Source organism: Polyodon spathula, chromosome 19 (genome assembly GCF_017654505.1).
Source record: "Polyodon spathula isolate WHYD16114869_AA chromosome 19, ASM1765450v1, whole genome shotgun sequence".
NCBI classification, from domain to species: domain Eukaryota; kingdom Metazoa; phylum Chordata; class Actinopteri; order Acipenseriformes; family Polyodontidae; genus Polyodon; species Polyodon spathula.
This window is the reverse complement of record NC_054552.1, coordinates 28,440,745-28,465,403: the sequence shown is the minus strand read 5'-3', so window position 1 is coordinate 28,465,403 and position 24,659 is coordinate 28,440,745. Positions and strand designations below refer to the sequence as shown.

Sequence of the window (24,659 nt, the reverse complement as noted above, 5' to 3'; positions counted from 1 at the left end):
TCTTGTCAGTGAAGTTACTTTGCAATTTACTCAACAAAACAGTCCTGTATTTTCATTATATGTAATTGTATTCTTATATTCCATACTTTATGAACAATGATGTAGTATTAAAGAAAAAGGAAATAGACATACAGACATGTTTAATACATCCTACAAAATGTGCATACAAATAAATACACAGACTATATATATATATATATATATATATATATATATATATATATATATATATATATATATATATATATATATATATTCAGGTATATAAACAAATATATTATATAGTATCCCATTGTTGCAATAGATAGAACATCAATTCTCTAATTATTATATAACATTACAAATTAATAAACATCCAATATTACTTTTTTTAAAGCACAAACTACAATAAGACAAATACAATAATGTTGTTTGAGAACTGAAAACGCGCGGGGGAGTTGTAGAAGTCTGAAACTCTTAGTTTTGTACGCTTTGTGGAACACTCGCATCTCGACATTTCGGTGGAATCCTTATGCAGGGAATGCGTATTCAAAACGCAATTCTTGATTAACCCAAGCGAAACGGTTAGGCGAGCTTAGCACCTTTGAATGATCAACACAAAAACAGAACAAAAAAGCATTTGATCTCTTGTGATGTACACTTGTTGAATTAAACATCCCAGACTGAATGCTGTCTCTGTAGGAGGACAGTCTATCGGGGACACTGCTGTCTGGCAATACAAACTGGGACTGAGAGACGAGGAGCTGCAAGATTCATCTCTCTTTTTAAATACACAGTAAGAGGTCGTGATTGCTGTCGATTGTGCTGAAAATTACCAACATATAACAAGCTGTTGCAAAATATCAAATATTGTTGATACAGGGTGACAAAATATATCAAATGTGCATATTATGTTCGATTTTTCTCACAGTCTATATCATATTTATATACTGGCAACACGGTGACCTTTATTTAAAAAAAAAAAAGGTTACTTCTGCCCGATGTAATAAACAAAATAGAGATGAGGTGTCTAATGCCTTTACTTAACAGTTAATATATAATTAAGTTCACAGGTTTAGTTGTTTTGGTCGATTTATAAAACGTTTTGTAATGATTAGAAACTTCTCCATCCGACGGATTTGAGCGCGCACCTAGGTGTTAACTCTTTTTTAATTAGAACCCCTAAATCTACGGCGACGGGCTCTTTCGCTTCCCCAAAGCTCTCTGCTAGACTTCCCAATTGTTGTTTAGCACTGTAACTGTATCAGGTAATAAAAACAATGATAAGTTGAAATAAACAAGATTACATTTCATTCTGTGAACACCTGCATGGTTTCTGAAAGAAGGGATCTACTCGGGTATAATATTAGTCACGCCAATGATTTTCCGAAAGGCCGAGCTCAGTGCTTTATGTAAATGTAACATTTTAATCATTTCATCCCTGGGAGGATGGTCCAGCCCCCTGCCTCTGAACAGACCCAATAAAAATGGACCATGAGTCTGACACCTGGCTATATACACAGGAAGGAACACAAAGTCTTAATCAGAAATCAAGGGGAGAAATCTCAGGTCAGATCGCAATCGACGAGACACCCGAGGCACGATGACTTCTAGTAAAATTGAACTCCCAGGAGAAGTCAAGTCAGACCCCGCTGCGCTCATGGCATCGCTCCAGCTCATGCCCTCGCCAATTCCTGACTTGGAGATAAAGTACACCAAGGTTAGTGCAGAAGGAAACACTGTAACACTTCAGTCCCAGACACGGATACAAAGTTACGTTCGCTTTGCTGCAGTTTAACTGGGACAGTGGAACTATCTGGTTTAATTATGCAATATTTTACTGTACTTAAAAATATGCCAGTTGTTCGAGAATTTGAATATGTTATTGAAACGAGGGAGTTCATTTAAAAAAAAAAAACGACTATATTTATTGATACATATAAAGGACAATAATAAATACAGTACGTGATTTCACATTATGCAATCGGGTATTTAGGGCCGTTGTTTTACTGAATGCAACTATGCAAATAACACAGTCTGTCTATTTAACAGGCATTTTATGCATTTTTTTTTTTTTAAATAGTAAAAAAAAAGTTAAAGTTGTTTGTTAATGCTTTTTAGTTTTTACTTTCCTTTTACAGTCCAGGTGTAGTTAACTCTTGCTTAGACGATGTGAAAGAGTCATTGTTATAGAAAAGATTATATAAAGTGACTCTTAACAATGCATTTTTTAAAGTAAATGTAAGGGTAGTGTTTAATGGGCTACTGATTTGTCTGAGCCAGATTCTTCAGATAATGCAATCAAAGTGAAATCGTGCGAAGTATGAGTTAAATTCTCGGAGTGTCTCGGGATAGGCGCACAATCACCCCGGGGTAGCTACGATTACATCATAAACTTTTTACTGGTGTCGTTTTGCTATTCCAATAGACGGTTTTAAGAAATCTTTTCTCTTTGTATTAAGGGATAGTAGCATGTATTTTTATAGTTTATTTTTAAATCACAGCTTGACTAGCGATACTTCATTTTTACAATATCTTATTACTACTGTGTATGCATGAGAAACAGTTAACTTTGTTAAAAATAAATTGAAAAAGGGTAAAGTCATAAATATAGATGGTAGGGTTCTATTGGGCTGAAACATTTGTATTGCATTTACTGTATATTAAGACAAATGAAATAAGATAGCAAAGGATGAGTCCGTAACTACAGATGCAAAGTATAGTTTTACAGTATAGCGCAGTTGCTGGAGGCGTTCACGCAGGTGTCTTTTTACATGCAGGTGCTTTCAGAGCAAATATGGAAACGTTTTGAAATTGTTTTACAGACCAATTATAAAAATAGACTAAGGGCCATGTGTGTGTGTGTGTGTGTGTGTGTGTGTATAATAGAAACATTTTTTCATTTCAACTATGCATAAAGAAATACAGTAGTCTACGTGTATAGGACCACATAGGAGAACACTTTGCCTAAGAGAACACCCTTGTGGTGAAACAGATTTTTCCCATTGTGAATGCTCTGCCTAAAGGTACAGGAACTTTGCTTAAAGAACACCTTTTTTTTCCATTTGTTCACAGCTGATACAGTACTGTTTTGCAACCTGATAACTCATCATCATTAAATTTAAATTAAAATGGTTTATTCAATATTTTGAAATGCCACCTGTCATCGCGAGAGTGTCTTGAGGCATGTTGATTGGTTTATTAAATCTTTCAAAAATCGATGTCATATCATTGGCTTGTTTTGCATTCTGATTTCCACGAGAGCACCTCATCGCTACACAATAGCAAGTAAACAAACAGTGAAACACACTGCTGTTTCTCTTGCTACAAAAAGTTGGAAATTGTTGAGTTGCTTCACCATTCTGTTAAATCATTTTTTAATGTGTGTAGGGGTGTTGTGTTAATTTAGTTGGACAGTTAGTTTATTAACTTTAGTTTGTCTGTTTCTTTATTATTATAGTTCATTAATATACACTTGCCTATTGCTTTTCTCTAACTTATTCTATTTATGCTTCATGACAAGTAATGCATATTTATTGATTCATATTGTGTCTAGCGATCAACTCCATCTTAAAGAACACTTTGCTTGCTTCCAGAGGGGTGTTCTCTTATCCAGAGACTACTGTAACAGCAAGTTTAGCTGTGGACTGACAGTAGTGTTATATTTTGAAGAGAAACCACATTTTCCAAAGCCTAATAAGCAGAGGCAGTAAGTATTCTGCATTCCCACATCCCTATACTGTATGCATGGTAAAGAATTGTGCATAGCAAATCTCAATAGGAGTTGCACTGCTGTATGGGTCTTCTACAGAGAGACCTCTAATCCTGGGAGAGCTGTTTTCTAGCTCAGCTCAAAAGGATTAATTGTTATTGAGATTGTAACAGGGAAACATTTGAACGGTATCTGTCAGTGAAATGTGATTGAGGCACATGTTCATTTACTCCACCCCCCTTCAACAGATCTCACTACTTGTCAGAAGCACTATACAGGAACTGATCTGTATCTAAAGTCATTATTCAAAGGACTGTAATTAGGCCTGGCAATAATGCAGAATTTCTGATGTACCATTCCCAACCCATGCCTGCCCATTCTGCTGTGGAACTGGATGGGATCTTAACCCCTCCGCGAGCTTGACCCTCCCCAGTTTTAACAAGTACAAATTGGCTCTAATTTTCCTGGTGTTTCTGTATCAGTGAGTGGTCTCGTTTCTCCTTTATCAAAGAAGTCCTATTAACCAAGCAACATATTGACAACTGAGTTCTGGTCAAAGGGTCTCTTTACCTCTTTACTCCAGAAGTGTCTTCCTCTCCACTGAGGCGGCTCTTTGTAGTCAACTCCCCCAGCTGTTTGCCTAAACGGTCCTGAGGGAGAGTAAGTGCTTTGAACCTTAAACAATACATTAGGCTTCGACTGGTCCCCAGAAGAATCCAATCATTGCTTAGGGAATCAGATTGGGGAGCTGTGGTGTTTCACATCACTGCTGAGCTATGCAGTAAATTTAACCTCCACTGAAGGGTATTATTGACGTTCTCACCATTTTAAAAGCAGAGAGCCAGTTATTAGGCTACATGTGTTTAGTGTAATTAATATTTTGCATGTTTACGTGCTGGTAGGTATTTGTGCCACCCGGCTGGGTGGAACACTTCTCAAATTAAAATCTTTCTGGTGACTGCAGCCATTTAATGACTATGTATCACGGAGTTCAGCACCTTGAGTGTAAATGTTGCCTTGTAAACAGCAGGGGGGCTAGCAGGTTTCCCCCGCATTCTATTAGCATTACAAGCACTCCAGCTGAGGTAAGGGGGATGTGCACACCAAGCGTCCACAGAGAAACAAAGGGACCGCTATTCAATGTGAATGGTTGTTTAGATGGTCACTGATTTACATCCACCATCCCAGTCCTACACCATGTGTAGAAGGCAGATGTACTGGAAAGGACCAGTGTGAACTTCATATGTTTTCAGAAAGTGCTTACCCTGATTAGACTGCAGTTTGCACTGTGTCCAGAGGTAATCTGATACTGAATTGCTATAATGAAGGGTGGGTGGATCAGTGTCACTTAAGATGCACCCTGCACAAGATTATGTGTCAAGCTGTATCCTTTATCCACCTCTAGAATCATCTAGAGGTACAGTATTGTCATTCTCATAGTTTTTAACCAGATCAGTATTTGAAACTGAAGTTAGGAGGAGGTTCTGTGTTTGATTATTTTTGATGTAATAAATTATTTCAGATACAATCCTATTCACATATTTGTAACAAAACAGGCTTAGCCAAGGATAATGGGTACCTTAAAGCCAGATTGATCAGAAAAGTACATCCTGATTGCAGATTATAGGCCATTCAGAGTTAAGGATAAACTAAATGTAAAGCACATTTGCTTCTGTTCAGTTAAAATATAATCTCTATTTTTTTTTTTTTTGTTTTTTTTTTGAGCTGGTGATTTAACTCTTCAGCTGTGAAAGGTCTTTGACAGCAACCAAAACAATCACTAACTACCCCAACATTGTTTAAACCCCATTTTGTGCCTGAAACAGACCAAGGTTTTATTAGATTCTTCAATTTACGCTCTTATTACTATCTAATTGAAGTCCTGAAGTCCTCTTTCAATCTACTCAGCTGAGAAGGGCCAGAGATGATAATCACATTGTAGTCCTGTGCTTGATGTTGTTTTATGCAAGTATCTAAAGTGATTGAAATTCTACAGAGATGGAGTTTTGCAGAAGCTCATTACCAGCCACTTGGGTCTAATATATGGTCCTCCAGTACTGTGCGGGTCAGTGTCACTGCTATTCTTCTTTGACCTGAGAGATCTGGAGTTCTTCACTTCAAAACCAAGTCTTGCTGTGATAAGATCAAGCGTGCGAAGGTAGGGGTACTGCTGGTGATTTATCATGCCATGGAGAGCGATCAGACCGAAAAGGGGCCCGTTGCAAATGAGCTGACATTCCACCAATTTCCCATGTTTGATCATGAGCTTCCTTCTGCAGCCGAATAAGAAAGCCACCCATGCACTTGAAATATAGAAGACGATTTATGATTGCCTCATAAATTAAATTGCTTCAAAAAGTTACTTTGTTCAAATGCTTTCAAACTAAAAAAATTAAACTAAAGTTGGTGAGGAGAGTGTAAGTATGTGGTCCCAGATAATTATACAAGGCAATGTAATGTTATTTCTGGCTAGTTTGTTCATTACCCGCAATGGCATATGTAGAAAAAAACAAATAATGATGAAAACAAAAAGCCTTTGCAGATTAGCTAAGCAGTTTTCTTTGGAATGTATGCAAGGGCATCAATATTAATCTCATAAATCTGACACTGGAATTTTGTGGATATACACAGGGATCCACAGCTGTGATTTCATTCACAAATATCTCATGAAACAATGTTATACTTTACAAATGAAGATCACATTCACGCAGTCATGTATTTAGTTATGGTGTCTTTGCACACTGGTAATTATAAAACATGAATGGCAAATCCATTGCTGTTCTGAGTGGCTGTATGGGTGAGCACTATATTAGGAGGTAATGCAGGGATACCCTTGATTACCCAAACTAATTAACCATCTAATCCCAAGTCATATAAACAATGCTTTGTGTTTTCTTCCTCCAGTGCGTCCCCCTACAGTAAATAGGAAAATAAACAGACACCTCCTTTGATTGCTGGGCTGCCATTTGCAAATGAAAGGCTTAACACTTTGAAAGGCTCTTCCTAATTAAGGGGTTAAGAGAATACACAGTGCAAACATTTGGTGGTGGTGGTGCAAATGTTGTCTCCTCCTACTCTGTTAAGGCTGGACAGACTACCCAATGAGCTTTCTCCCCCCAGCACAACTGCTCCCACACTTTCAGTCTGCACTTACCCAGCTAAATGGAAGAGGACCACATTAACGTTTTCAGTTACAGTATGCAGCTTAAATGTAAACAAATGTAGTTAAGAAACTTTCATATTAGCTAAACAACTACAGATGCTTTTTTTAATGTGAAGGGACAGAAAAGGGTTAACAAAAACTGTTAATAGTTGCAGAAAGTTTGTAATGAAGCAAAAAAGTTTAAATTGCATTTAAGACTGATCTAATGCTGTGCAGAATAATAATTAACAGAATAAGTAAAGAAAGTTTAAAGAAAGTGAAAGGTTTGTTATATCAGCGTTGTGACAAAGAAGAGAAAAACGGCAGCTGTGTCTGTTTCACCTATCCTTTCCTAGCCTGTTACAATAATAATTATAAATCCTGAAATCTTTCCAGAAGGGAGCGGAACTGAACTTCCCGAGATAGGAAAGGATATGGAACTTCCTGACCAGACTCAGGCACAGGTGCCCAGTTGTATCTCTAATGTTATAGAATATTAGTCTCCGGAATTTTTAGCATGCCCTTGAAATTATCAAGAAATTAGCCTTATTATAAAATCCACAATTCTTCCAGCAATGAGAAGATGCCGGTGGCCAAACAGATGTGCTGTTTCTCCAGTAAATCTTATGCCCTTGGTCTTGCAGCCCTGTGGGTCTCCAAGGAGAAAGGCACATATGAAAAATAGATCAGCTTTGAGGAATGTTCCTAAATCAATGGAACTAGAAATTCCCATTCATTTCTCAATTCACCCAGAACACTTTCTCCTATGGGATGCTATTATTATTTGGATGTTAAAATTCTCTTCCTTTGCAAACACCCTCTCTCCCCCACCCCCCAAAAAAAAACATTTACAAGACTGTAAAAAACATTTCTGAGTGTGAAAAACCAAATCAGTACTGACCTAGATTTTAATGCTAAACCACTTATTATTGGCGAGAAAAGGATGCCTAATTATCATATCACTTGTCATCCAGTATACAAGCATACCATAACCACTACTTAACTTAAATGTAAGCTTTGCTAAAACGTGCTCAGCTTGCATGGAGGCTTGCAGCTGTGCTGGGAATAGACATAAACACTTTGCTAAATTATAATTAGAATAACCCGTTTCCAACACTTAGAACAAACAAAAAAAATGCTAAAAGAAGGATTCCAGGATTGTTTAGGGAATCATTTCTTTACAAACATTGAATCCCCACAATGTTTGTGTATGAAAGCCGAGATGCAATGCAGCTGTAAGCATTTTATCATAAGCATTCATTTGATTCATTATATTTGGACAGCCAAATGAAAAAGTAAACCATATGAAAGAATACACTTTTTCCACAATCAATAATCTTTCCTAACTATATACAGTGTCTGGCTTAATGATGCATAAATACACAGTAGCAAGCACAACAAATATGAAGGCTGTGAGCCTGCCTAAGTATTGTCTGTGAAATTAATTCATTATTATATACAGTAGTGTGCAAATGTATTAGAACGCCTCAAGTTTTGTCATTTATATCCTTTGTATACTTATCTGCATGAAGAGTGTGAGAGTTTCTATTTTTCAGCCACTAATCAGTGATATTGAAATATTAGGCACTTTGTGCTTTAATTAGGAATCTTAATCAACTTCTAAAAAGTCTCCTGCATTTTACCAGTTGTGGCTATGTGTTCCTTTTCTCTTACTATTTTAAATGAATTGAATGTGTGGTTTTTAAACTCATCAATTAAATTAGACAATCACTAACTTGCCTGTTTTGACAAAGTTCCATTTGTTTATTAGAAGCAACAAGGTATTCTAATAAAGTGCATCAGACCATAGAAAATAAAGTTTAAAATACATTTCTGAAAAGCCCAACAGACCCCACTTTACAATAATGTGCACATAGAACGTAGACCCATTTTCTGAAGCATTACGAAGACAACTTCCCAGTGTCAGTACCTGTCAGTTTTAACAGCACCACAAACAGAAGTACATTATTCAGAGACTTGAATAGAGACTGTGCTAGCTGCATTGAAACTATACAAAAAGAAAAAACTTAACCCACTGCTCTTTTCCGATCCCATTTCCAAACCAGAATGAGTTTTGTTTTGAAACCTTAAGAGCTGATTTATTGTCCAAGCTCCCTATCTTAATCAGGTCACTCAATGGGGCTAGTAAAGGTGAAAGAGATTCAGTGCAGGGATGGAACAATGAACGCCCCAAGTGCTGTCCATTTCGGAGCGTGATTTAGATGGGAGTCCAGAACTCTTCTTTTCTAAGGTTATTTTCTTCTCCCTTTTGCAGCGTGAGAGGGGTTAGCATAAAGCTCCCTGCGGATTGCATTCTTACCGAGACGTTTGGGTTGTCAAAGGGCTCCTCTGATTTAAAGCGTTCCTCTACAGTGGGTACTATAAATTTAAATCTAATTTAGTGCTCTGTAGGGTTTTCTGTTTTTGCAGTGTGTCATCAGTTGTCTTAGCAGTGACATTTTTATGAAGTGCCTTTAATGAGAGTCAGACAGAATGGGTCCAAATGTATACATCTAGTGAGCAGGTGATATCCCATTGAAAATGCTAAATGGGTTCTGTACCAGATTAATTGGAATGGAATCTGAGTGTAGGTAGTGGGAGTGTCTGCCGAATGGTACGAGCTGATACAGAACACCCCATACTCTCAAAAGTGAGTTGTTTAAGAGTAACATTTTCCTTGTAAAAGAGCCAGCTGGGGGATTCAGTCTTGAAACGCTTCCAAAAGAACTGGTATTTAATACCTGCACAAAAGTAAACACTCTACACTTTACTGCCAATTAAAATGTATTTAAACCTCTAAGATAAACATGCAGAGGAGTTACTAAAGATTGGGGAGAATAACACTGTGGTTTCCTCCCATGTTACATGAGTTGTTTTCAGTGCTTCTTCTGCTCAAAGTAAAGTGTGGTATTTTAACCAGCAGATGTGCTAAACACGAAGGCCCTTAGATACAGCGGTAAATAAAAAATCTATAAAGAAAACTCTTAGTTAAAGTTGTTAGTTAATCTTATCAGCCCTTGATTTGTGTTATCCTTTTCATGTTAGCTTCCAAAGTTTTGCTTCCAAACATTTGTGCTTCTTTAGTGGAATAACCTGTCAGTATAAGAATAATGTAGATTTGCGCTTAAAATACAATGGACTGTATTGCCACAAAACTGTGAAAATTGATTTTATACTGTTTAAAAGCAGTAGGAAGACAGTGATCTAAATACAATTCACTAAATAAAAGTTTTTGTTGTACAAGCCTGGAGATTCCGAGCAGCAGGCTCTAAATGCATTCTAGCAGTATTTAATGAACTGCTTCTTTTTACACATGACAAAAGCAAGCATGCCGTGTGTTTTATGATCTAATAAAGGAGCAGTAAGTTGTGAAATGTGTGTGTAAGGTGTCTCATCTTCGATAGGGATATTTCTCTCTTTCACTGCTTGTCTGGACTTCCAAGGGCTCCCTAGGGAGGAAAAATGAGTCTTCAACACTGAGGCGGCTTCAATAAGCTGCTTGTTAACTCAGGAGATGGTTGCCTAACACCTGTCTGAATCAACTTTCACACTTGGAAAGCTTCGGCATAAAAGCTGTATTTTCACAGCTAGAAATTGATTCTTGGGAGGCAGACTGGTATCTATCAAAATGAGCAGCTTTCTCCTCCTTAGTAAACCCACATATTCATGTTTGGAGATGTGTCCTTTCCAGTTCAAATACGAGACCTTGGAAATAATGCAAAGTCTATTTAACAAAGACTTTTAGGCCTTGTGCAGATGCAGCCTAAATGCAGTTGCAAGTTCACCTTTCACTCTTAATCCGGTTTAAGTACACACACAGTTTGATTGCAAAAGGCAGCGACAACCGTACCAGTTAATCCTATTCGTAACAGGTAGCGAATTCGGTTATTAATTCATTTTGGTTACTTAATGCACAGCAACTGTGTTTGTGTATTACAACTGCACTAAAACAACAGCAGTAGGTGCTCGGTAAGTTTTTGCGCAAGTAATGATGTCATCGTTTATCAGACATTTCCGTGTGATTAACACGACTAAGAAAAAAAAAAGGGTCCCATGCCTGATGAGCCAAGCTGATTTTGTAATATTGATGAATAGTAAATTCATAACAATAATAAATTGTGCATGCATCTAGTATGCTTTTTTATTTATTTAATCAAAGTGCAGTTGTATAATATTTTGTTGTAAGAACCACCCCCCCCCCCACAAAAATTGTATTTTTAAATTAAAACAGTATGGGACAATTCATGTCCCCAAACACCACAGTGTGACCGAACGTCTCATCTGTGTGTTTTGGCACTCCAGGAAAGGTGTCAGTAATGCGTACATTTTTAATCCAGTCATTTGGAAAACACTCAAGTCGTTCCCACCAGCCTTGTGGCCAGAAATTCGGCCAAATGTTTCATTCTACCGTCATAGTACTGCAGATCGTCACCACTGTGTTTAGCCACCACACAAACCCAACGAATGTCGTGTAATAAGGGTCCGAGTTCAGTTGTTAGTTTAAACAGGGAGTCACTCACTGCAGTAATGAAAGATGTGTGTGTACAACACACAACCACAACGAGTGCTGTTTGTTAATACGGTTGTCGTGGTAACAGAAATGTGTGTTTATGAGGCCTTGGGCTTCAGAGCACATGTTCGATGGAGGGTGCTGAAAAAAATAAACGCAGCCCATTACGCATGAGGGACCACAGATGAGAATGCCTTGTTGAAGTGTCAGAACACCTTTGTGTTATTATGATTCAATTGTAAGGCTTTAATACAAGAAAACATCTGCCATACTGTTACATGTCTCATAGAATTCTGATAAATTCAATATTTTTTGGCCATTTATTTTTTACTTAGAAGGCAATGCCATTTTAGATAACAGTGTTGTAGTAACAGTTCACGGACTCTTGCAACCAGTGTGAAATGATTTGAATATATTGTTATGCCCTGCTAAAACTGATCTTAAAAGCCATACAACTTGTATGTTTGTGCTTTGTGTTTCAGATTTTCATAAACAACGAGTGGCAAACGTCAGTAAGTGGTAAAACATTCCCTGTGTATAACCCATCAAATGGAGAGAAAATATGTCATGTTCAAGAAGCTGAAAAGGTATTTTTTGTAAAGTTTAAAATTGTTATAGACTTAACAGTTTGCTCTCATATTCTTCTGCAGAAATTCTCAGTGGAATTGAAACCTCTGTTAATTAAAGTTTAAACAAACGGTGGGGCACATGTTGCTCGTTGGCTGCAGTGCTGGGCTGAAGTGTAGAAGATTGTGGTATTCAGGGCCTGGCACCGCATCGTTAACACTGCTCCAACAGCGAATGCCTGGAGAGTAAAAAAACAAAAGGTTTAGTCTAATGTGGTTGGGCATGCAGTTATCGTGAGAGAGCACATGGCTACTCCACCCCATTCTAGATTTAAGGATCAACACGGGGGAAAAACTTTAAAAAAAGCATAAAACCTGCTTGATATTGTGTGTGACCTATATCTTTTTATTCAGTTAAAGAACACAATTATTTACATGTACTGAGAAACATTGGATGGTATTGCTTTATTATATTTCAAAATGTATTTTGTTTTTTGTACCAGTTCATATTAGGGTGCTTGCAGGAGTTGTAAATAGCAGATCTTGGAATTAAGGTAGAGGGATAGCAGTTTTGTTTATGCAATTCATAGAACAGGAATTATGTTATGTATATCGGATTTTTAAATTTTTTTTTATACGGTTCATCATTTTCAAAGGGCGATCCGGCACAAATGAACCTGTCGGTACTTGAAACTTGGCTGTTGCTAAAGTGCTCAGCTGTTGTGACTTGTGAGGTCTGTAATATCTTCTGCGCTCTGTCTCTCCTCACAGGCAGACACTGACAAGGCTGTGCAAGCAGCTCGACTGGCCTTTACTCTGGGCTCAGTGTGGAGGAGAATGGATGCCTCCGAGAGAGGGAGACTGCTGGACAAGCTAGCAGACCTGGTTGAGAGGGACAGGACGATCCTCGCTGTAAGCCTGTGCACATTTAATTGATCATCTGCTACCCGAACCAAAGCGGTAGACAATTCAAATAAAATAATAAAAATGGAAGAAAAAAAAACCCAGCAAGAAACATTCTAACTATCCTTAAAGTAGCTTTACAAAAAATTCCATGTAACAAGAACGATGGTAACTGTGTGCAATTATGTATTGCTAACAGTGCAAACAAATGCTAAAAAACTTCAGTTATCTTCTTTTTTTTTGGCTCAGACAAATCTGGGCGAGGAATGAAGCTAGGAGGTCATTAAGTCAGGATTCAGATTTCTTCTGTTGCTTTAATAATAAATATACCCTTGATTTTTTAAAAGTGCTCACAACAGTGATGGAAACGGTGAGTTTAACACATGGTTGTTTCCGTGATAAGAATTGTGCCATGGTTGACTTTGCATGAAGCACTTTCATGTTTAGTCTTTTATTAAGGTTCCATACATATGCTTTTAATAAATCCAAACGTTTTTAAAAAAGGCAGGATGATTTAAAAGTTTCACAAGTCAGTGATAATATCTTGGAACTTTTTTTCTTTCTTAACCAGGATGAGACCTAGACACTGTGGAATTCCATTCTATTTGTTTATCATCCCGTGTGATAAGCCTTAACCTCTTTCTTGCTGATAAGGATTGTAAATAATGATCCAGACATTTGGCTGAATGTTCACATCTCGCTGTCATAATATCAGATTTTTTCATTGACAGCGCATAAAACGAATTTTGCGCCACGGTATAAAAATAGATATGTCAAAGTGTCCTGGGGGACAGATGTTTCTCTTTTATATAGGATATCAATCATCCTTCCCATAATATACAACCTGCAAGTCTTCATATTTTCTCTTGTCTCATCCTCTCCACCTTCCCTTTCAGACTTTGGAATCAGTGAATGGTGGGAAACCTTTTCTCCAGGCATTCTATGTGGACCTTCAGGGAGTCATAAAAACACTAAGATATTTTGCAGGCTGGGCTGACAAGATCCACGGGATGACCATTCCAGTAGGTATGTTTACAAAGCAAAGGATCCTCGATGTGACAGCTGGAGGATTCAGACGTCGATAAAAAAAAGGCTAAAGGTCATTTCAAGGGTTGCTTGGTAAATTCTAGCAGTATATAATAATAACCCAAACCCAAGAGTGGCATTTGAGAAAACTGGTATTTTTTTGAAAAACAGATTAACAAAATTTCTCACATTTTTTTGCTAAAGGTTTAAAGAAAACAAAGTTTAAAAAAAAAAAAAAAATAATAATAATCTAAACGGAAAACACGTGCAGTCCCTATGGTGTTATAAATCTGAGTGCTAATGGTCAGTGCCCTGCTGGCAATGCCCTCTCGTGAGCGCTGGACCTCAGAGGATTGGGGTCCTGTATTTGTTGTTCTGGCTGATGGAGTTGTTTGAAAGAGCTCTGGTAGGATATATGCTTGGCAGCAGGGTGCCCCCAGCTAGTCTTCTCTCACTTAGCACAGGAGGATCTACTAATAGTGTGGCTCATAGGAACAGAGAGTTAACTTTCTCCAGTTAACTGAAACTTGGGTTACTACATTCCTGTAACCTTACTTCAAGCCTATGTAGCTTTGTGCAAAGTTTCAACTGCAAATAACCAGTGCATTCCTATGAAATAATTTATTTTCACAGGAACAATCGCTATATTGGATTTTTTTTTTTTTTTTAATACATTTAAATTCATTATTAATATTTTTTTTCTTCTTCAAAGCCCTTTTCAAATAATTTTTAATTTTTATAGGCAAACATAGTTGTGAAGAAACAATAAAAAAAAAAAAAAATGCTTTTTGATGTTTCGTGCTCCAGTGCCATGTATAACGAGTCGGTACTAAAATGCACCCAAAACACCTTTCATGTGTTGCCAAGCTGAACTGGACCGATGAATAATAATGTTCTTCTCTTGCAGATGGAGATTATTTTACATTCACAAAGCATGAACCCATCGGAGTCTGTGGACAGATCATCCCTGTGAGTATCTCATACAGCTCACTGTTTATTTTTATTCAAATCAGCTCCTCTTTTGAAGATATATTCAACTTTACTCTCACAGCTGTAATTTTTTTTAAGGAGAAAGAAAACCAGCTCCCTTTGTTGTACGGAGCAAGTTCGCTGGAGATTTAGGAATGTTTCCATGTGGTTAGAGCTTTGTTTTGGAAGGAATTTGCTGATATTTCTGAAGTCCATGTATTAGCGAAGTATGATAGTCACGGTGTTCATTTTGACAAAGGAATTATCACTCTTGTTACCCTGCTTAAAGAATTTAAAATTCGCCTTACGCTCAGTGTAACTTTCTGTTATTTTAAACCAATAGTGCAGTAAGCATGTGCTTAGGAAGTATTACCAGGGGGCGTTCCTGCAATTTAAATAGCTTATTGTTTATTGCATTAGTATTGAAAGAGTGTAGTTCAGCTCATGGAGTGAATGCTGTGCAAGTGAAGAGTCAATGTACCGCTGCCAACCCTTTTCCTTTCCTTTCCACAGTGGAACTTCCCATTGTTGATGATGGCCTGGAAGTTCGCCCCGGCGCTGTGCTGTGGAAACACGGTGGTCATCAAACCCGCTGAACAAACACCACTCAGCAGCCTCTACATGGGGGCCCTCATCAAAGAGGTAACCCCGTTTTGTGTTTTTTAAATTGTTATTCATTTCAGTGCATCTCAGTTGCGGAAGGAATCTGACCAAGTCGGTATTAATTTCACCTTGGTTTAGTTTGGCACTTTTCTCTAAACCTTGTTTCTTCTGATATTGTTTTGACAGGCTGGGTTTCCACCAGGAGTTGTCAACATTTTGCCAGGATATGGGCCAACTGCAGGGGCTGCTATAGCCTTTCACATGGGCATAGACAAGGTTGCTTTCACGGGATCAACTAAGGTAATTTAAAAAAAAAAAAAAAACTTGCAAGAAATATCTCTTTACTGTATGAGGTTCTTTTCATCTGACGGTAACAGAAGGAACAAAGAGATCCCAGGTAGGCTGATGTCATACATCCATCATGTGCAATGAAAAACTAAGAGAGGCATCTTTCATTTGTTATCACAGCAGAACCAGAGTTAAAACTACAAAACAGAAGCATTACTATTTGGTACAGAGTGTGTCAATACTGATACCACAAATAAGGCATTACACCTAAATGACAAATAATGATTCCTGACCTGTGTTGGAATCAAATACCCAGAAACGAAAAGTAGATTGAGCTGTTCAGCTATACTGTAGCTTCTCTGACAGCCTGCGTGTGTGCTTGGCATTAAAGCAGTGTGTCTGGCTATTAGTTCCAGCTATGTAGGAACAAATGCACAACTGCAGTGCAATACTGCCTCTTTCCAGCTCTGTCTTCCAGCATGTCTGTCTTAAACTGTACTGCAGTTAATAAGCCTTGCTTAAACAATGAATGTAAAAGCAAACCTTTTATTGTGAGGGCTGTATTTGCATATTAATTACTTACAAGAAAAAGAAAAAAAAAAGCTGTACAGAGAGGAGAGGCCAAGCTAGAGGCAGCCTTTCATGACGTTAAACAAAGTGATTGTAAACTGCTTCCTGGTGCTTTTGGATTTCTTGCAACAAAATAGCAGTAATCCAGGCATAAGCAGCAAATCCAAATTATAACCCAGTTGCCCCAGCATGATAACACCCCTTAACGTGTCTGTTTCCAAATGGTTGTTAGTATCAAAATCCCTTTACTGTCTCCTGTGCTTGTATCAAAGCTGAGCGTATCTCGCTGCCAGGGCAGTGCTTGTCAGCCCCCAGTCACAATTAAAAAGATTAATTTTTACATTGAAAAAGTTAATAAAAAACCTGAACCAGCCAAACACCAAGGTCAAGCAGCACAAAGTGCCTGAAGCGCTCACTGAAACTCATGTTGCTATGTCTCGTGAGCGCCCATTATAGGAAACACATTCAAGTGAACTCATATCACCTTTTTTTTTTGTAAATCAGTATTCTAAACAATGGGGCTGGACAGTTTGTCCTGGTGAAACGAGCATGACTGGCTCAATATAATTATTAAAGACCATAAATCTTATAATTGTCTGGCCAAAAGCAATGACTGTATTCAATCGGCTTTTACCCATTGTTAGCTATGGGCAACAACGTCTTAAAGACAGCTCTTCAGAAGTTTTAATTTAGAAGTTTTAATTTATAGATACCTCTATATACAGAAAGAACAGCTTGCTTATTCAGCTTTCGAATAAAAGGAACATTATGGCTTAAGTAACGTTCAAAAGCACACCAGGGTCCAGTTTGTTAATTTAAAAAAAAAAGTTTTGTGGAGTTCCAGGCTAAACTGACCTTTTTTGAGTTTATTAAAATGTTCACATATGTTGTTCATTTCATAGTTAGTTAATATTTATGAACCTATTTTTAAACTGATAAAAAAATAATAATTAAAAGTAATTCTAATCTATTTTGCTAAACATTCAAAAATTGTTTTTATATAAACAATGGCAGCGTTTGATCATCAAAATGAAACCTCTGAAACACTCCTAGCATTTGACACAGGAACTGCATGTTAGGGCAGATTAGGTCCTCTCTGGATTAGCTTGTATTTGTATTCAGTTTAGAAGTGATTGAGATTTATGTTTAGAGTTAAGAGCAAAAAAATCATTTTTTGCAATGTAGCCTAACACTGAAACAATGCGAAGACAAAACTCAATGAAATCCAGATTTGATTAGATGCCAAGGAAGGCAGTTCCTGTTGATTCTTTTATGGCTGCTTCTCATGCCACTTGCAAATATAAGACTTTCGTTTTGTCATAAGTGGTTAGAAAACTTTTCCCTAAAAAAATACCTTTTTTTTTTTGTTCCTCTCAGTTCTTAATCTGGAGTCAATTAAGGAATAAAGCAAATGTAGCACCGGTGCTGTTAAATATACAGACAGTGAGTCACAAAGCTTTTGTTTATGGAAAAAGAGACTGTCCTTTTTGTTGTAAGAGCCGCGGCACTAGCTGCATATTGGTAGACGGCACACTATATTGTTTCTAAACACCCTTCAGTAAAGCCCAACACACCGGACCGTAGATCAGGTGGCAAATTGTTTTCTTTATTTTTGTTAAATTAACATACCATGAACTAATCATTACTCAACTAGATACAAGAAAGACCATCAAAGCAAACTACAGGAGAGCTGGGATTGATTCATGCCAAACAAATGTTTTCTGCCTAACAGCTGTAGTACCACTCGTCCTAATTTACTCAGCAGGCTTCTCTTTTCATTTCCGAAGTGAGATTAATGCAGACTTGCGACTTATTTAGGAAGATAGTTGTCCAGTCCTTACTACAGGGCTAGTTGCATAAGTAATGAGTGTTTGTACCTCTCTTTCTGCCAGTGTTAATAAGTTGTTAAGCTTTTGTCCTGTGCGCTAGAAGCAACTGTGAACAATTGTGGGTCTTCAATTCAGCAAAGAACGTCAACATGCATGTGTTTTCGGGTCAGATTTCAGTTAGCGTAAGATATAAACCAAGTAAAAAAAAAAAAACTCTACACACTTAAGAAAGAGAATGGAGTAAAGTCTTGAGTTCTAGTCATTATAAATCATGTACTTCTACAAATAGCAGGTGTGCTGTATTTGGCGACCCATGTGACAGAAACACTTGGCGGAAATCCTTTGAAACAAAATAAAAGACACCTAAGAAGATAAGCCAGGATGGGAGTCTTGCAATGCCTTACTCGCATTCCTACCAGTTATTCAGCCAAGCCGTATTACTGAAGTTGGGAATAACTCCAATAACACACAGGCCCCGTTCCAACTCTACCGTAGAGTTGAAGAGTCAATACCTTGATTTCATGTTCCTCTGATAGCATCTTCATCAGCATCTCTTTTTTGTGTTTAATTGATATTGTGGATGTTGGGTCTCCCGTTTCAGTGAGCCTCTTTAAGTTACCCTTGTCTCAAGCTGCATAACCTGCTAAGCTATTTAATGGTCATATCCCATTGATTTACAGAGCTGCCCGCTGGAGTTAACTGCATGACTGCGTTGTGTGTAAAATGTTTCTCCATTTCTTCCAAGATTGGAAAGCTGATCCAAGAAGCAGCTGGAAGGAGTAATTTGAAGAGAGTAACGCTGGAGCTGGGAGGGAAGAGCCCCAACATTATTTTTGCAGATGCAGATTGTAAGTCTCAGAGCCTTTTTCTTAAACAATGTGTAAAAAGAAAACAAATAATATTAGTGTTTAACTGAGCCTGTTTGTTCGCACTGTGGACTCGTTACAGTTTTTTTGGTGACATCATGTCCAGAGAAGGTGAAATTAAACTGTATGCTCTGTCTAGCTTACAGTGTATAGAGGATCTGACATTGTATTGGCAAATAACATAAATCTTTATTTAAAAAATCATTTAGTAATGTGAGAAGCTAAATGCCTGTCTTTTTATTTGAAATAATAAAAGTTGCCTCATATACCCTGAATACTATAAAAAAAAAGTCCCACATCTTATAGTTGCTGTTTGCAATTGCACATCAATGTCCACATTTAAACATCACCAGTCATAAAAAGTCATCAAATCCATTCAGGTCTACTACTTTCTAAACTCAGTGAAAGTGCACTCAGCCATGGTTCACTGTCTTTAGTCGTTACTGATAATCTTTCTTTGGTCACACTGTAGACACTTTCTAGGTAGTACTCAGCAGGTGTTAAAAACAACACTGAGTAGTCAACACTTTATCGGGAGAATCGCAAGAACCTGTTAAGTCAGTAGGACAGCATTGGCTGGTTTAATTAATCATGTAAAACTGTAAGATGTTATGTGCTTCATTCAGAAAACGCAGTCTTCTTTAACTCCATGGTGTTGCATGGTGCGCAATTGATTTTCAACTGCAGTAAACACTGGCCCTTCTAACAATGCACTCCCCTGCGATTCCCTCTTTGCAGTGGATTATGCGGTTGAGCAAGCCCACCAAGGAGTGTTTTTCAACCAAGGACAGTGCTGCACTGCTGGATCCCGGGTTTTTGTGGAGGAATCCATTTATGATGAGTTTGTCCGGAAGAGTGTGGAGCGAGCAAGGAGGAGAATAGTAGGGAACCCCTTTGATCCCACCACTGAGCAAGGGCCACAGGTAAAACAAAAATATACAGTTAATAAGTACAGTAAGATACTGCCTTTTTGCTTATTGCACATAGAATACTCTTTCTGGTGCTTACATAAGAGCTGTTCTAAAACAGCCATCAAGAATGATGATATAACAGCAAGCCAACATTGTGGACATGGCGTGCGTGCAGTTTCATAGCAATCTCGACTGTAGCCTTGGCAGGCTTTCAATTTGTTATTCTCATTTACTGTTTCTTAAAGAATTTGTACTTTTAAGCTGACTGACTAAATCTGTTTTTGAATGTATTATTTTTGTTTAGATCAATAAAGAGCAGTACAGCAAGATCCTGGCACTCATACAGAGTGGGATCAGTGAAGGAGCCAAGCTTGAGTGTGGCGGCAAAGCCTTGGGCAGAAAAGGATTCTACATTGAACCTACAGTGTTCTCCAATGTCAAAGACGAGATGCGAATCGCTAAGGAAGAGGTATGATGCGTTACACCTCAAAACAGCTGACCTTGACATGCCTGTTTTAATTATATTTTACGATCCTTTGCTATGATCTTAGCATGGTATAGCATAGTAATCTTGTGATAGGTTCCATTTGATTAAGGGCGTGTTCATTTCTTGGTACAGGTCTTTGCTGTTTCCTTAGTTTGTACAGTATTTTTACCAGTAGATTGGTTTAACTATGTAGTAATCGATCATTACCCTTGCAGATATTTGGACCTGTTCAGCAAATATTGAAGTTCAAGACCATGGATGAAGCCATTGAGAGGGCCAATAACACTGAGTATGGCCTTGTAGCGGCTGTCTTCACCAAGGATATAAACAAGGCCATGACGGTCTCTGCAGCGATGCAGGCAGGGACAGTATGGTAAAACAACTCAGACCTTCTACTTCAATGTACATTAGAAAATGATTCAGTAGTTTCAGCCAATCAGCTTCTACCTAGCAGGCTTCTATCAGACAGTAGATTTCCATTGGAACATCACATCAAACTCAAAATCAAAAACTGCCAGCTTTTTCATTTTGACTTGCCTTAATGAAAGCTCAGTTCACATCTATTGGACAGCAAATACTAACACACAATTGGTCCAAATTGATTTTATTAACCACCAAAACCAGCCAATCAATACTTTGCACTGATGGAAGCAACCAGTCCTGTACCCACAACTGCCAAATCAGCCAATAACAGCCTTGATCAGAGCTTAGCATCTTTCAACAACATCAAACCGAGACACAGGACATATAACTCCAGTCAGGGTCAACTACCACACAGTTGAGCCTTCATTGATGGGCACTATCGCTTAAGTAGAAACTATCATATCCTGTCCTGTAAGATACAATCCCCTCTATTAACTGATGGACCTCTGGCATGTATAATTTACACATGCTGGTACCAGTTGAACGGTACTGATGGAAACTGATCAATACACATTTTATATGGGTCTAAAACAGTAAATTCAGCTCTTAGTATGACAGAATAAATTCAGTTGCATATAAAAATGAGGCACTAGAAAAGACGAGAGGGGCATTGCTGCAGACTCACAGGCAGTTGAAACTATGGTGTGTCTGGGAATGCAGTTTCACCTTTTGTCAGCTGTCACTAAGTTCATGTAAAACAGAGCAAGAAAACAGGACATTAATATAATTACAATTTTTTTTCATAACATCGCTGACATTTCTTTCTCAGGTATAACACACTTTCGGCGCAAACAAAAAAAAAAATACCAATTCCCTCTGAGAATCACTTAATGTGGCAAGTTCTATTGTATTGTGGAAAGCAGATGTTACCTAAAACATAAGAACATTAGATTTTTTTTTTTTACTGCAAAACTATGTTTATTTTTTTCAATTTTAAACTGTTCTTACTCTTTTTATGTTCTGTTATCATATTTTAAATGAGTGTAAAAAGTTTATCAACATGGAACAATAACACGTGTCGTTGTGTGTTCTGTAGGGTAAACTGTTACAACGCGCTGAATGTCCAGAGCCCGTTTGGAGGATTCAAAATGTCTGGAAATGGAAGAGAAATGTAAGTGTCATCATCACAAGGTTTTGGCTTATTCAACTAAGTTATTATGCGGCTTTTAGCAGTTTCCTCCTACTTATTCTATATGCTATATACTATATACTATAATCTCTATCTCTCTCTCTCTCTCTCTCTCTCTCTCTATTTATATATATATATATATATATAAACAAGAAAATCAATTTCGACTGTTAGTCCAATAATGCCCTTTCTAACGTGGTAGTAATCTATGAATTTATTTAGAAAACGTTAGTAAATTCAAAGGAAACTTGTCCTGCCCCACATTATTCAAGCTGTACATATTGTACATTGATCTCTGCAGTCAGCACTCTACTGCTTGAAGAACGTGTTCAGAATTCAGCAGACTATTAGGTTTATGTACTGCAATGCTCACTGGTAGAGTCAGTGGAGAATGGCAGAGCTATTAGACACCTCCTACACCTGGATTGCTTGTGTTCTCTAGTGTATGTCTAGAAGGGTTCGCTGGCTACCTCTAATCAAGTTCACAGTGTGTTTTTCATGCACTCTTTGCTATGTCAGGTCTATCATTAAAAGAGTGCAAGAGGAAGTACTGTTGAATGTTTCTATCACCAAGAAATATAAAGCTAAACATGTCCTTCTTGTTTACAGGGGTGAATATGGATTGAGGGAGTACTCTGAAGTCAAAACTATTACAATGAAGATTCACCAGAAGAACTCCTAGAAGCTTGGTTAGCCTCCAGTGTAACACTGAGTGCATTCCTAGCCTCTAGTAGATAAAGCACTCATCACTGGGGAGTATAGATCCCAGCAGTGATGCACCACACTACTAGTAAATAAGACATAAAAGCAGAGCGGATTGACACTACTGCAAACTGTTATGCTTTTCATAAGCATCTCCTTAATCCCCTGCAATTAAGTTATTTTTAATGTGTGGGTTGGGGATTAGGAAATGGGAAGGCGTATTTAAAACTGTAAATACAATACTGCCATTTTATATGTAATATGTATCTGTAATACCTTGTAATGTTCATGAAGACTTTTTGATTTTGTGGAGTAAAATCAATAACATTGGTGCTCCCATTAAATCAGATCATACCATGAAAATGTTACCACTATTTTTTTGATATGACCACTTACACTGTATATTATCTTTCATTAATATTGTTTAATTTTATTGTAGTAGTTATGTATCCATGTTTTTATAAAAATATAAAGTCAATGCATTGTTATACAGTATGTATATTGTTTTATGATTTTACATGTTCAGTTTAAATCATGTATATACAATTATGTACTATGAAAGTATGAAGATATAAAAAGTATTTTCTATAGAATTTTTTCATTAAAAATGTAAAAAAAAGTTTGAAGTTTGTTTTGTTTTTTACTTAAATTTTTTTTTATGAACACTGTAAAAAGACATAGTATGTGCAATTCAAGTCTCTACATGAAGAAAAAACAGCTTGAAACAGGAATGTCTTGAACAGCAACACTGGCAATCCTTATATACACTGCATAGCAGTTGTTTTTCGAGGTCTGCAGTAAAATCTTCTAGAGAAGAACAAAAAAACAATGGGAGCTGCATTCGTGCTGTGTGCAATTAGCCACCACATGTTCTAAATAACCGTGTAGAGAGATAAGAGCATGAACTGTCCAGTTGCCTTTCCCTCACACACTTGGCTTTTAACAACAACATTCTGTGACTATCCTACAGGGCAATTTTGAATGGAAGTTAACAAACACAATCTCCAAAGCTCCTTCATGTTCTCATGAATAAAAAGCATTTCTACCTACATTATTTCACCTTGTTAACATCCCCCAGGTGCAGGAACACTTTGTTTTAGACTCAAGCCTAAGTTGTTGTTTTACTTCTAATGCTTCTTGAAAAGAGATTATGATGTACATTTCCTCTCCACTAGACTTTCGATAGAAGTGTATGTGGTAAATATAAACAGGTTCATAAACACTGTTAATGCAGCTAAGCGGTGCTGAACATTGGATCATGAAAACCTTATACCACACAACAAGGAGGAAGCCTCTGGGGGGTAATAGAGTTAATGAGCCTGGCAATGCAATAACTTTAGTGTTTGAGCACTAAGGCCTATGGGTTATCCATTCAGCGTAGGTGCCCTTCCATAATCGCTTATTCAGTTGTGATGAAACACTCGTTAGCACAAATTACTGAGATGATCAGGCTCTTTGGGTAGAAGGATATTCATATGAGAACCACTTCTCTAAGTCTGAAAAAACTAGGATGCAACATTCTTTAAAACAAGTTATTGAGCGGTAAGAATCTGGAGATGTATTACAGAGGAACCTGTCTTTCTGTCCAAATGTCTGAAACTGAATTTTTCCTTGTACTGAAATCTCAAATTTAGCATTTACAGCTGAGGCAGAAGATATATATTTGCAGGATTATTCTGTGGTCACCTTATAACTACTATAAATCTCCCATGAACTGCAGGTACTTTGCACATTGTTCTCAATATAATGTCAGCAGAGCTGTGAATTGTTTCTATTGCATCACACTGAAGGATCTTGAGAAGCAGTAATTGAAAGATTGGTTGAAGTTAAGACAGTGGCTGGTTAGCATCCTTTGTGATTTTTACTGACCAGCTATTACACAGTACAACGTAGGAGTTAGGACAGTGGTATAACCATGTGTATAAGGATAGTTGGAAACAATTTTATCATTCCAGAGAACATGATCCACAATCAGATGCCAGAGCTGCACCAGGGTCTTCCATGCAGTTCAGATTAAAATAGTGGGCACTGGGCATTGGATATT

At 37.5% G+C, this 24,659-nt stretch overlaps 1 protein-coding gene across 1 annotated transcript; it reads left to right on the top strand.

The window, feature by feature from the left end:
* Positions 1–1,499: 1,499 nt before the first annotated feature.
* LOC121295050 (retinal dehydrogenase 2-like) lies at positions 1,500–23,073 on the top strand. Its single transcript, XM_041219345.1, has 13 exons — positions 1,500–1,699; positions 11,826–11,930; positions 12,681–12,821; positions 13,709–13,838; positions 14,746–14,807; positions 15,321–15,449; positions 15,597–15,710; positions 18,843–18,945; positions 19,702–19,886; positions 20,179–20,343; positions 20,577–20,734; positions 21,821–21,895; positions 22,523–23,073. The coding sequence occupies exons 1-13, from the start codon at positions 1,583–1,585 to the stop codon at positions 22,593–22,595; spliced, it is 1,557 nt and encodes a 518-aa protein (XP_041075279.1). The 5' UTR covers positions 1,500–1,582; the 3' UTR covers positions 22,596–23,073.
* Positions 23,074–24,659: the final 1,586 nt, after the last annotated feature.

Coding starts and splice junctions, on each gene's coding strand:
- LOC121295050 (XM_041219345.1), top strand. CDS start 1,583: ATGACTTCTAGTAAAATTGAACTCCCAGGAGAAGTCAAGTCAGACCCC. Junction 15,711..18,842: donor CTTTCACGGGATCAACTAAG/GTAATTTAAAAA, acceptor ATTTCTTCCAAG/ATTGGAAAGCTGATCCAAGA. Junction 20,735..21,820: donor ATGCAGGCAGGGACAGTATG/GTAAAACAACTC, acceptor TGTGTTCTGTAG/GGTAAACTGTTACAACGCGC.